Below are 13,487 nucleotides of genomic sequence, written 5' to 3' on the forward strand. Positions count from 1 at the left end.
CAGGCTACATGGTAGTATCTTTAGTATAAGTGTGCTACTATAAAACTACAAAGCTCAGTATCATAAAGGAAGGCTTACACAGAGGGGAAGGTTAGAAAAACATGTAACTATTGAAACATTAACATATGCTTAACAATATATTAATTGCAGACATGTTAAAAAAAAACATTCCAGAATTTTTTTTTACCATACAGCTCTGGAAAAAATAAGAGACCAATTAAAAATGAGGAGTTTCTTTCATTTTACCAAATTAAAAACCTCTGGAATATAATCAAGAGGAAGATGGATGACCACAAGCCATCAAACCAAACTGAACTGCTGATTTTTTGCACCAGGAGTAAAGGCATAAAGTTATCCAAAAACAGTGTGTAAGACTGTGTAAGACTTTATTAATCAATTTTATCTTAATTTTTGTGGTAATGTAAAGCTACAGGTTTTTCTAACGGAAAAAAAAATGAGCCTAAAGTGAGAAAGTGACCCTAATGGATGGCTAATGCTAAATGCTAATGTAATGCTAAAATATATATAGCATTTACCAGAAAGTCCAGCTTTCTGTGTATCGATGATTGTTAATTTTGCAAACTACTGTACACTAAAAAATAAAAATATTTAATAAAGGACATTAGTAATAGTATATTATGTTGGACCTTCTGTTAAAATCCGGTAAAACAAATTCATATATATATATATATATTTTTTTTATTTTTTATTTTTTTGCAGTGCAGGTGAAAGAAGCAGGAAAGTAGTATGGGATGGAGTTTTTTGCTTGATTTTGTCAGTTTTTCTGCGTTAGGGAGTGCTGCTTCTGTGGCTAATGTTTGACCCTCCGTCATGCGTCAGATACTTTCCTGTTAATATCACACAGACCTGCAGCAGACACTTCCTCCTGAGCTCTTATTAATGGCATCTATTGATTTCTATTATCAGTGAAGATCGACCAATCAAAGTTGGTGAATATGAAGGAGAACCATTGGTTGGATCATGGGTTAATTAAAGTGCCAGAGCAGTAAGTCTTCAAGGAACAAAGAAACGTGCCAGGCTATAGATCTCCACTGTGACCACCTAGCATACACACTTCCAGACACATACACACACTCCGTCTCTCTCTCTCTCTCTCCATATCACACACACACACACATACACACACACTTGTGCGCTGGTATGACACTGGTCCCGGCTGGGCGGAGGGCGTGGTGTATGATGACCTCTGGGGTGGCACGGGGCTCGGGGGGGGTGAGCGAGGTTGACAGGTTGAGGTGTGATGTGACCTGGGGTTCTGTCATGTGTCCGGAGGGGCGTGTGTGTGTGTGTGAATGAAAGTGAGAGAGAGTGTGTGAGAGAGGATGTGTGTGTTGTGTGTGCAGTGTCCAGGCCGATGGGACTGGTCTGTCTTTGTCACGGGAGGCTAGTTTTGGGAGTAAAGGCTGGGGGGTCGTTGGGTTAGATAGTAATTGTGTGTGTGTGCGTGCGTGTGTGTGTGTGTGTGTGTGTGTGTGTGTGTGTGTGAGAATCAGAGTCAGGGTGAGGCCGGGTTGGGGGGGTGGGGGGGATCTGTAATGGCTGACAGAGCAGTGTCTGCAAAAGTAAACAAGCTCAGATAAGCAGCGCTTCACAAGGCCGCCAGCTGCAACACGCTAATCTCGTTTACATTTCTCTCTTCTATTGAACTTTTTTTATCTTATCTGCAGAACCTTCTTTTCCATGCATTCCTCGGGAGCCTCTTTCTCTTCAGCACCATATCCCATCTGAACAGAACCACCACGCTTCACACTAATTATGCTTTTATGAGCTTTTTGTGTAGCTTTAATGTGTACAATGTTAAATTTACAATGTAAAAATTGTACAATCGTACAAAGAAAGAAAACACATTGATTGGAAAAAGGTTTGTCCAAAATATTTGATTGGTACTATATATACAGCCCTGGAGAAAAATAAGAGGCCACTTAAAATTATTTGTTTCTTTGATTTTACCAAATTAAAAACCTCTGGAACATAATCAAGAGGAATTTTTGCACCAGGAGTGGAGTTATCCAAAAAGTTATCCAAAAGCAGTGTGTAAGACTGGTGGAGGAGACCAGGCCAAGATGCATGAAAACTGTGATTAAAAACCAGGTTTATTCCAACACATATTAAAAACTTAATGAATATGAACTTTTTTTTTTTGTTGCGTTATTTCAGTTCTGAAAGCTGAACGCAAGCTGAATGCATGTTTTTTTTCTTGAGAAATGTTGTCTGTAGTTTGTAGAATAAAACAACAATCTTAATTTTAATCAAATATTTACCTATAAATAGCAAAATCAGAGAAACTGATTCAGAAACTAAAAAGATCTCTTCTTTTTTTTGACAGAGCTGTATATATATATATATATATATATATATATATATAGATGCAATAGTGGGGTCAGGAGTTTGAGTGATAAACACCCTAATTCATCCCAGTGTCATCAACGCAGTTTAATATAGCTGAATTCATGTAAAAATGTTTTTTATTATTGTATTACTATTATTATTATTATTATTATTATTATTATTATTATTATTATTATTATTATTATTATTATAATCATTATTTATTTAGGTTTCCGAAATAAATTTCAAGCATTTTATATATTTATATATAAAAATAGGAAATGTGCTAAAAACAAAATAGTAGTCGGACTACAGTAATTTAGTCTCAATGAAATAGTACAACTGTTTGAAACGTGTAAATATACTACACATGAATATTGTTTATGAATATAGCTTTTTTAATAGTTACTAAGACAGGTTAAAAATCTGAATGTTTTAATAAATGATTTAAAGATTTAAATACACTTTTTATTGATTAACCAAACCCAACTGTGGCTAATTATTTCTCTGGTTGTGGTGGAAGTTTCAAATTGGTGAAATGTAATCAATTACAACTTAAAGAAAAAACATAAATAACTAAAACATAAAAAAGTGAAAATTAAATTCAAATAAATTAATAAGATATACAATGCATTTGCCTTTCACCTTTCACTCATTTGTCAAAACCTGCCAATTTATTTATTTACAGTAACAATTATTAAAGAAAAGAGTTAAGGAAAAGAGTTAAAGAAAATGTAATATTGTTTAATGAGCTTTTAACTACTATTATTATAAATATTATTCATCGGTAAGAACATTTATATGGGCTTCTAGTTGTAGTTTTTGGGGCTTTGTATGAAATATACAAATTTGCACTAACTTCAGACAAATATTCACTTTAATACTGGTGTATCTCACTACACTGTAAAAATATGCACAACTCAACCTGTGCGTTCAGATTTCATTCCCCAATCAGTATGGTCACATTTCCATATAACTGCTTAATATGTGGGTATGATATATGACAGGATGATCATATTATATGACATTATGATTGTTCAATCAAGCTATCATGAGCATATATATTCAGTAATGGTAAAGTAATAGTAAATGTTGGTCTAAAACTCGAGTATCAGACCGAAGTTCACTCAAACTTTCGGACAGAAACTCTTGTTTACGATGATTCCGCTCAGTTGCACCTGAAGGCAGCAATAGTACCGAGCGCGCCTCAAGGCAACTCAACATGACTAACTCTAGAATGTGCGCTAATTCCACTGGCTTCCAGTCTCCGGTGTGAATTTTTGAGAAGCTGCTCTAATTAAGCTGGCTGTGTCTGTGGACAAAAGGCCGTTAATGAAGAGAGAGACAGAAGGAAGGCGACTGTGTCTCAGTAACAGGGTTGATGGCGGGTGCTGGGGTCTCTGAGGTCACCGGCGCGTTCGCTCAAACCCTGGAGCGGCAGCAGCGTCCGGGCGCTCCTGACCAACAAACACTCTCAACAGTCGGCATGCTGGCTACTAATTGCTTGTTCTTTCTCTCTTTCTCTCGCTTTTTCTGTCTCTGCTCTATCTCTCTCTCTTTTCTCACAGAAATGCTGTAACTGGGTGTCGAGCTCCGAGCCCCTGGATACACCGCTGGATGCCATGCTGCCTGACTGCCCTCGACGTTCAGCAGGTATGTGTAGAGTGTGTGTGTGGGCGCTAGGAACATCTCAATCACACAGATTTGGCTCCCAGACATGATTAAAGTATCTTATGGTTCAGGTCCCATATTTCTACACAGAATTATATAAATATATCAAAGCTCTGGAAAAAAGAGACCATTAAAAAAGGATGAGTTTCTTTAATTTTACCAAATTCAAGAGGAAGATGGATGATCACAAGCCATCAAACCAAGCTGAGCTGCTTGATTTTTTGCACCAGGAGTAAAGGCATAAAGTTATCCAAAAGCAGTGTGTAAGACTGGTGGAGGAGAACATGCCAAGATGCATGAACCAGGGTTATTCCACCAAATATTGATTTCTGAACTCTTAAAACATTATGAATATGAACTTGTTTTCTTTGCATTATTTGAGGTCTGAAAGCTCTGTACCTTTTTTCTAATTTTTAATTTCTGCAAGTAAATGCTCTAAATGACATTATTTTTATTTGGAATTTGGGAGAAATGTTGTCCGTAGTTCATAGAATAAAACAACAATGTTCATTTTTCTCAAGCATGTACCTATAAATAGCAAAATCAGATAAACTGAAGTGGTCTTTTTTTCCTCTTTTTTTCAGAGCTAAATATATATGTATCTTTATTAGAGTTGGCATAATGTTGCCGTTTTTGTATTGCAATACCAATCTTGCAAACTTGAGTATATGCTGTTATACAGTAGTTAGATGAGGGTAAAAAAAAACCTTGCTGTTTCTAATGAAAGTTATGAAGACTATAGAATACTGTTCCTAGTATTCTATTGGGCGCCTATAATCTGGATACAAGATAAGGTACGGTTAAGTGTGGAGGCAGGATACTTGACCAGCTGTTGCAGCTGTTGCTAAAGCTGGTATCCCAGCTGATTTCTTAAAGGCTTAATTGATTAGTACTAAATCTGGTGACCAGGCTATGGCGTCACATTAAAAAAATTAACCCTCGAGATTAACATTTCTTCTCATGAGCACAAAAATTCCCTGCCCCCAAAGTGTCTCTTTCTACAGTTGCGTGCTAAAACTTCACTAGAGCAAAAAGAACAGCCACAGGTAATGTGCATAGCATAGTGGGACAACTGTACATTTGAGAAAAACACATGAAAAGGAGAAAAATTAAGTTTGAGAACGATATTTTGTTCAGCGCACACAATTTATTTATTTTTTGTGCTCGTGAGGTCCTCTGTTGCACTCGTAAAAATCACATGTTAACTGTTTTCACCTGGTTTTACCTGTTTTGCACCCCCAAATTTTGACATCAATGTGACGCCATACCTGGCAGGCCTAAGTGTTGCAATCTAGCAAAGACATTATTTGGAAACCCTTGCCGTGTGTGGGTGAGCATTGTCCTGCTGAAAAATGCCAAAAATATCGTAAGCCCCACCAAGAGAGCTGCAGGATGTGGCTTGCTTATATTTGATTGCTTTACAGCAAAGGCAGGACTGAAGCATTCACCACAAGGCCTCCATACTCAAACCCAACCATCACTGAATCTGTATAAAACAGAACCTGGATTCATTGCTAAAGATGATACAAGTTTCAACCTTTAAGACACCGATACAGACAGAAGGCATTGATTGCTGGCTGATGGACGGAATAGATGCAGCATGATTTGTTGAAATGAACAAGTGTGCTGCTTTACTTGTTTCAGTTAGCACTGGATTGAAATTTAATCAAACTGATTATACATTCAATTTGGCTGACATCAGTCCATTAAAACATGCCTGGATCTGCTCTAATACCAGTCTTTGAGATCAGATCTGGACATTCTCTGTCTCTGCTTTCAGAATTCCTCCATCACTTTTCACTTGATCTTCAATAAAACTCAGAGATTGTCGCATTCGTCTGATTAGATTGACTTAACAGAAAAACAGACAAAGTCCATTGGCAAAAACTAGAAAAAATATATGTAATTTGAGATATATGTGCTTGAATTAAGCAAAACGATCTGCAGAGGAGAATAAGCTAATATTTCTAAGTAAGATGTCTTAAAATAAGCAATCACAAACAGGTCTTCAAATATCTGAATTAACATTTAAATCAAGGAAAAATCACAGATTGTTTGGCTTAAATTTCGACACATGGATCAGAATAACCTAAAACCTGACTTGTGCCTTTTTTGGGCTTATTTTAAGTCAAAATAAGGTGAAGAAATTATAAGTAGGACTGATTAAGATCATTATTCCTGGCTTGCCAGAACGCTCAGAGTTTCTCAATGTAGCCCTGTCAGGCCGCATTAGCCACCAACCGTGACTAGCGCTAGCGGTTACCTGCTAATGTTAATGCTGCTGCACCAAGCCTTAGTGTGAATCTGGAAATCTAAGCTTACTGTAAATAAATAGAAGCACTTTACTCACCAAAATAAACAGTTTTTTTGGAGAGAGATCTGTGTAGATTAACATCCAGCACTTGTCTGACTTTAAGAAAAAAAGATTTTTTAAAGAATTACTTAGTTTACTTAGCTTAACTTAGCTACAATTTACAAGTGACACCCCTGTTCCTTACTAGTGTCACATAATGCGCCTTATAGTTCTTCTGTATGATAATAGACCAGTATATAGAAATTGATTGATTGTGCGCCTTATAGTACGAAAAATATGTTACTCTGGCATTATTAATAATTTCTCTTAAAGAAAAATCTTCTGATATTTTGTGTATTCATGTGTTTTTTTTATATATATATTTTTAGTGGGTTTTTATGTCCTTACATGGCCTCACTTGGCCTCAAGTCAGTTATGTCAGTGTGTGTGTGTATACGTAATTCAGGATTACAGCTGTAGTGTGTAATCCGGAGCAGGTTGGCGGCGGCGGTGGTGGTGATGATGAAGGTGGTGGGTGGAGGTGATTAGGCCGGCCTCGCCCTCATCTCCACTCAGACAGATGAGGGCTTTATGCTCTGCCACTCAGCTCGCCCTCATGCTCACTGCATGGCCAATCGTAAGAGTTAAACATCGCTTCACCTTTTTAACTTGCGCTGAGCTATTGATATTATCATGCTGTAATCAGGATTTGGGGCCCCTCCGCCGTGTCGTGGGTGGGCCGGCCGGGGATAATCCTCCTGTGCCAGCAATGAACTATGTCAACTTTTTTCCCTCTTCGTTCGTGACCTCGTCTGAAAGCATGGTACTCATGTTCGTTCCTGTTGTGGAGCGTTGCATGCGTGATATTTGCGTCTTATATCATTTTATAAAGGTTCTTAATGCTCTTCTCTATGGTAGACTCTCAGCCCTGCCAGCATCAACAGTAGATTCTGCTTATAAGGGAATAAGCAGTAGAGCTGATCGTAGATCAGTTTATTTGACAGAACGCTTCCTCTACGGCTGCTTTAAGAGGAAATAAGGCCAGTATTATGATTTTAGTGTGCACCTGTGAGAGGAAAAATGAGTTATAATAAAAGATTAAAAACCTCACATTCTTTTAAGGGAGGTCAGAAAATGTCACTTCCTTGCAAAAATTGGCAAAACCTTTCAAGAAAAGGCCTGTTTTTGTCATTTTCAGGGGAAATCAATGTAAAAACAATTCATTTTTTACATAGTTCAGCCTCTGGGACAATATTTCTAAACATTGTCTAAACAAGGGATTTGATTCAGTATGATTAAAAAGAATATATCCGATAACAATTTATTTAGTCAGACACTGTTTTATCAGAGGTTGGCAATTAAATTTGGATATTTTCCAAGAAATTTAAAAAAAAAATCTGTTTTGGAAAATAAAGTGTAATGGGATGTAGTGCTACAGACTAGTAGCTCTCCAGCCCAGAGGGTCATTGAACCCAATTGCAGAACAGTTGATTTTAAAGAAGGTAAACCCAAGAAAAAAGGAAAAAACAAAAATAAATAAACACGCCCTCCTCACGCGGGATCGAACCAGTGTCGCCAGGGTCGCAGTACAATACGTGGGCCGTCTATTGCCGAACCCTGATCTATATATTTTTCTAAACATACGTTAGAAGTCCGTCCTAGAATGAGGCCACATAAGGCACTTCTTCAAAAACTGTTGTATTCTCTTTACGATATAGCCAAAATGGAGCACTAAAACACGTTGATTTCAGAAACCCAAAACTGTGATGTATCATTCTTATTCTTATTTTATTTATTTATGCCCAAGTCTACAATCATCCAGCTCACCTGAGTTGTTTTTCCTGATGTAATGCTTGGACGTTGGAGTTGCTCGGCCATGGAAACCCATCCCATGAAGCTCTCTACACTCTACTGTTCTTGAATCTAGAAGTATCTGGAGATCTGTAGTGATTGACTCTACAGAAAGTTGGTGACCTCTGTGCACTGTACTCCTCAAGCATCCACTGACCCCAGCTTTCTTTCTCTCATTTTACTTTGACAGAGCGAGTTGCTGTTGTTCCCAGTCGCTTCCACTGTGTTATATTATCACTGACAGTTGGCTATGGAATATTTAAATATTTAGTAGTGAGGAAATTTTACGATTGGACTTGTTGCACAGGTGGCATCAATCTATCAATTTCTTACGAGCTGAGACCCATTTGTTCACTAATGTTTATAGAAACAGTCTGCATGTTTAGGCACTTGGTTCTGTACACCTGTGGCCATGGTAGTGATTGGAAAAACTCCATGATTTCATTGATTTGGATGATTGAACCATTTGGCATTTTGGCAGTATGCTTTATCTAGTGTTATACATACAGTAGGCCAATCTGGCCTTGCTGACAATTTCTGGTTCTCTTTAGGCTCTGTGTGGGTGTGTTAGTGGTGGGCGATATGGCCCTAAAATAATATCACAATATTTTATGGCATTTTTGCAATAATGATACTCTTATCGATATGACAAAACTCTGAATAAAAAAAATAATTTCAAGAATTCACTACTGCATCAAATAGAAAATTACATTTTATTATTGCATATGATATGATACAGCACACCCCTAACTGAGATATTAAAAAACTACAAGAGTTTTATCAGATTTGTAACTGAAGTCAATGATCCTGAATGTCATGATACTAATAATAATCAACTCTAAATATCTCCATATATCCAGGATTAAAGTACGAAAAATGATATAATCTGTCTCTAGTAGATATATAATGGGAAATGAGAACAGTGTGAATTTTTCTTTAGCTAAAAACAGCAAAAAAGTAGAACCCTGATATAAAAAATTAGGGAAGGGTGAAATGGCACTATATTTCAGGGTATGATATCGTTCACGATATTCAAAAATGTTGGCGATATTATTGCGTACAATATGATATAGCACACCCCGTGTGTGTGTGTGTGTGTGTGTGTGTGTGTGTGTGTGTGTGTTAGCCTAGTAAACTAGCGTATTGTGTAACTCTAAAGCCTCAAATAATTCGTACACGTCCAGGTTTTAACAGGATTGTGAAAAACAGTGGTTCGGTGATCCTTTGGATTGTTTGAAAAGCCAGGTAGACAGAGGGTGGTCAGGCTGTCTCAGTGTGAGTGTAAGTGTGTGTTGTGTGCGTGTGTGTGGGCCACACACACTTTTTACACCTATTACACATATTGCAGTGTGTGTGTGTTGTTTCTGATGGTGGCATTTTATATGCTGGTTGGATTTGGGCCTGTACAATATAGCAAGGTGGAGACAAGCCTGTCTGTTGCACTTAATCATCTGTGAAGCTGCGCTCCCTACCAGCATGGGTGTGTGTGTTTGTCAGAAAGAGAGAGTGTGTGTGTGCAACTGTGTGTGTGTGTGTGTGTGTGTGTGTGTGTCATCCGCTGACATCTCTGTTTTTTTGTTTCCAACATAATAAAACTTGGACCCCGTCCCCACCTGCCTGGGTTGCATATTTTCTGCCGTATTTTCTGCATATTTTTTTTTCTCTCTCTCCCATTCTAAGACCCCCTCCCTCCATCATTCAAAAGGAGTCTTCGGGAGAAGGTCACCGCGCCTCGGCTCTGGCGAAGCCGCGGAAGACTGGCAGAATTTTATCAGTTAGGAGCACGCTGAAGCCAGCCGAAATATGCAGATAAACCACAACAAATGTGCTGAAAAGCCCCCTGGCCTGGCAGCGCTGCAGGGGCTGAATCTACCGCCCAGACTGACCCGCAACACAGTCCAGCACAGATAGCCAGAAGCCTGCACAAACCACACCAGCTACACATAGCCGTAATGGAGGCCTGCCCTGCTCGCTGGATGATATACAAATCAACACTGTGCCAGTGCAGAGCTGCTGTGGAGATGATGTGTGTGTTTGTGTGTGTGTGTGTGTGTGTGTAGAAACATGTGTGTAGTAACTTGGAGGCATGAAGACAAAAGAGAAAAAGAAAAAAAAAGTGAATCAGTGCTTTTATTGCATTTTACAGTGATTAGCAACAAGGATGCTCCAAACTATTATATTATACCAGTTAAAGGAGAAATCCAGTGTAAAATGGACTTAGGCTGTAGTGAAACATGATAACGAGTACAAACTTTTGTCAAATATCCCACCTCCGTTCACCCTCAGCATTCTGAAATAAAGGGTTTTTAGCCGATGCTCCCAACATGCTTACAATACTAGCAATAGGGGCATCAAAAAAAAAAGAAACTATTTTTATACTCTTAACAAGCTCAAAGTAGCCTTTAATCAAGTCCTCATAAGTCAACTGATAAACACGATTAAATAGTTAGGATACTGGACCAGATTGCAAAATTAATTCTGTGGAAATGCATGAATATTCTAGACATATTTTCTGTGCACTTTCAAAGCTCTTACAATCCTTCCAATGAAGTGTGGAGCTACCAAATTGCAATTTCTTTGCATGGGCAACTCTATATTCCTGTCATTTGCATTGTAAACCTGTTGGGAGCATCGGCTAAAAGCGCTGTATTCAAAGATTTTCCTGCAAAAATATTTGATTACAATTGTATATAGCAACCTTAAGACAGTTTTGAATTTCCCTTAAGACCCAGTTAACAATGACTTTTTAAAATAGGCAGTAAAAGACTTGATAGTAGTAATAAAAAAAATACTAAGAATGCTTAAATGTTAAATGCAAACGGTAGTAGAATAGAAGTAGTAAAAAGACCACTATGATCAGGAGGTCCCTGGTTCAAATCCAGGTCATGCAGTTTGCCTTCAGCTACCAGAGCCCCGAGAGAGCACAATTGGCCTTGCTCTCCCTGGGTGGGTAGATGGTGCTCTTTCCCCTCATCACTCCAAAGGGTAAAATCAATCCGCACAAGGCGTCTGTGGGCTGATGTATTGGAACCGAGTTGCTGCGCTTTTCTTCTGAACGTGCTGTGATGCTACTCGTTAATGCTCCATTATAATGCTGTATATAGCAACTTTAAGACAGCTTTGAATTTCCCTCAAGACCCATTTAACAAGGGTATTTTAAAATATGCTGTAATATTTAGTAATGATTAAAAAAAAACACTAAAAATGCAAAAATATATATATATATATAGAAAAAAGGGGAAAAAAGAGAGAGAAATTGTAAATTAAACTTTGTAAATAAAAAAATATGTCTAAAAGATTTGTTGTGGCTGAAACAGAAGTACATACTCATAAGTGTTGCCGTAAGTGTTTCTGTCAAGCTAAAAAAGTTCTTCTCTTTTAAAGCAGTGCAGCGTGAAGCGTTTACACTCATGATAACTGTTAACTGGCTCTAGAGAACTGAATTACAGAGCTGTCCAGCTGTCCAAGTACTTCACAAATCATTCTCTTCTTTACACATACTCTCTCTCTCTCTCTCTCTCTCTCTCTCTCTCTCTCTCTCTCTCAGACACTCTCCTGATTCCCACCCCGTACCTATAGCCAGCCCTGAACATCTTCACACATTAAAATCACACATACCCTTCACACATATACCTACAGCTACACCTCCACTCCTTCACTTCTCTCACCATATCCCACTTGGACACACCCAGTGACAGCTTCGCTTCATGCCCTTATTTTAAGGCTGTATATATAGTTTTTATTTCATTTCAAACCACATTATAAAGTTTTTTTCTCAGTTTTTTTGCAGCTTTCATGTTTAATTTAGTAAAACTACAGCGAAAAGATGCTCTAAAGTAATCCACAGCCACTTTAAAAAACTGAAAATAAAAGAAATGGAAAGAATTAAAGAACAGTTAAAATGAAATAAATAAAATATAATAAATATGAAGTAAATAAAATACTCTAAATTAAAACGTTTTAACCGATGAAAACATTGAAATTAAGCAATTTTTTTAATCTACTTGCCGTATTGTTCAAGTCGTCAATTGTGTTTAAACTTTTTTAGCCAGCATTGTTACAAATCTGAAATTGGCTTCATATTAGTGTTCCACCTTGAATAATGGAGCAGCTACCGTATTTTTCACACTATTAGGTGCTTTGGATAAGAAGGCACACTATCAATGAATGTCTATTTTCTAGTTTCATACATAAGGCGCACCGGATTATAAGGCGCATTACGCAACACTAGTAAAGAACAGGGGTGTCGCCATCTAATTCAGCAGGTTTCACTACTGGGTGGTGGTGGTAAGTAAAGCTAAGTAAAGCTGAATAAACAAAACTGTAATTCTTAAAAAAAAAAAAAACTTTTTATTGCTCTGGATGTTAATATACACAGATTTCTCTCCTGAAAACTGTTTTATTTGGGTGAGTAAATCCAGATTTTCACTAAGGCTGGGTTCAGCAGCATTAGTATTAGCAGATTACAGCACTACACTAAGGAACCCTGACTGTTCCAGTAAGCCAGAGCGATATTAGCTATTGGTTCGTCCCACGTAGCTTGTTTTAACATGGTAAATGTGCAGGATACAGACTGATTTACTCACTTCTGAACGACAAAAGGGCTAGCCTCAGTGATGGAGAACTAAAGTGAACCTTCTGTATAACACTGTACTTCAGCAGAGTGTTTTTACTGCTTCTTACAACCTGACTGGTAGAATTCATACATAAGGCACACTGGATTATAAGGCGCACTGATGATTTTTGGGGAAAATTAAAGGATTTTAAGTGCCCCTAATAGTGTGAAAAATACGGTACATTATTGTTATAGTATGTGTTCCATATTCTGCACTATTTAAGGTGGAATGGAAATTTAGAAACTAATATCTGTATCTGCCTTGCATGTAGCATAGTCTCAGCTGACCACCATTCTACTCGTTTACAGAATGTACAAACCCACAACCTCACTTAAATATGTTTTTCTCCTCTGCGTCTTCTAGATATCAGTGATATTTGGTTTCATTTAGTGCAATACTTGTTGTGCAGTAGACATAATTCATTTAATTTCCCATAATTCACTTTTGTGAAGTGTGAGAGACCCAGTCTGTTTCTAATCTGCTACATATAACTTTAAGAGTCACGTAGGTTAGCATACTTAATGCTTTAGGGCATATCCAGAATAAATATTGTATCTTTTAACGCAGAGAGATGAAACCCTCGTTCAGCCCTGGGTTGGAATTGTTCTGCTGTACCTGAGCTGCGGTTATTACTCATTGCTGGACCCGATTATTAATTACAAAGAGGAGAGCGCCCTGAACGTAAACAGTGATTAATTGTTAACAAA

The 13,487-nt window shown here is 37.7% G+C and overlaps 1 protein-coding gene across 4 annotated transcripts in view; it reads left to right on the forward strand.

Moving 5' to 3' along the window:
- Positions 1-13,487, forward strand: part of fam172a (family with sequence similarity 172 member A) — a 288,454-nt gene that overhangs the window by 198,417 nt on the left and 76,550 nt on the right. For all 4 annotated transcript variants that reach the window (XM_049470775.1, XM_007243895.3, XM_049470777.1 and 1 more), the window contains one exon: positions 3,918-4,002. In XM_049470775.1, coding sequence (XP_049326732.1) covers positions 3,918-4,002 — 85 coding nt within the window. The remainder of the gene's footprint in view (positions 1-3,917; positions 4,003-13,487) is intronic.

Source organism: Astyanax mexicanus, chromosome 22, assembly GCF_023375975.1.
Source record: "Astyanax mexicanus isolate ESR-SI-001 chromosome 22, AstMex3_surface, whole genome shotgun sequence".
In the NCBI taxonomy this organism is placed as follows: domain Eukaryota; kingdom Metazoa; phylum Chordata; class Actinopteri; order Characiformes; family Acestrorhamphidae; genus Astyanax; species Astyanax mexicanus.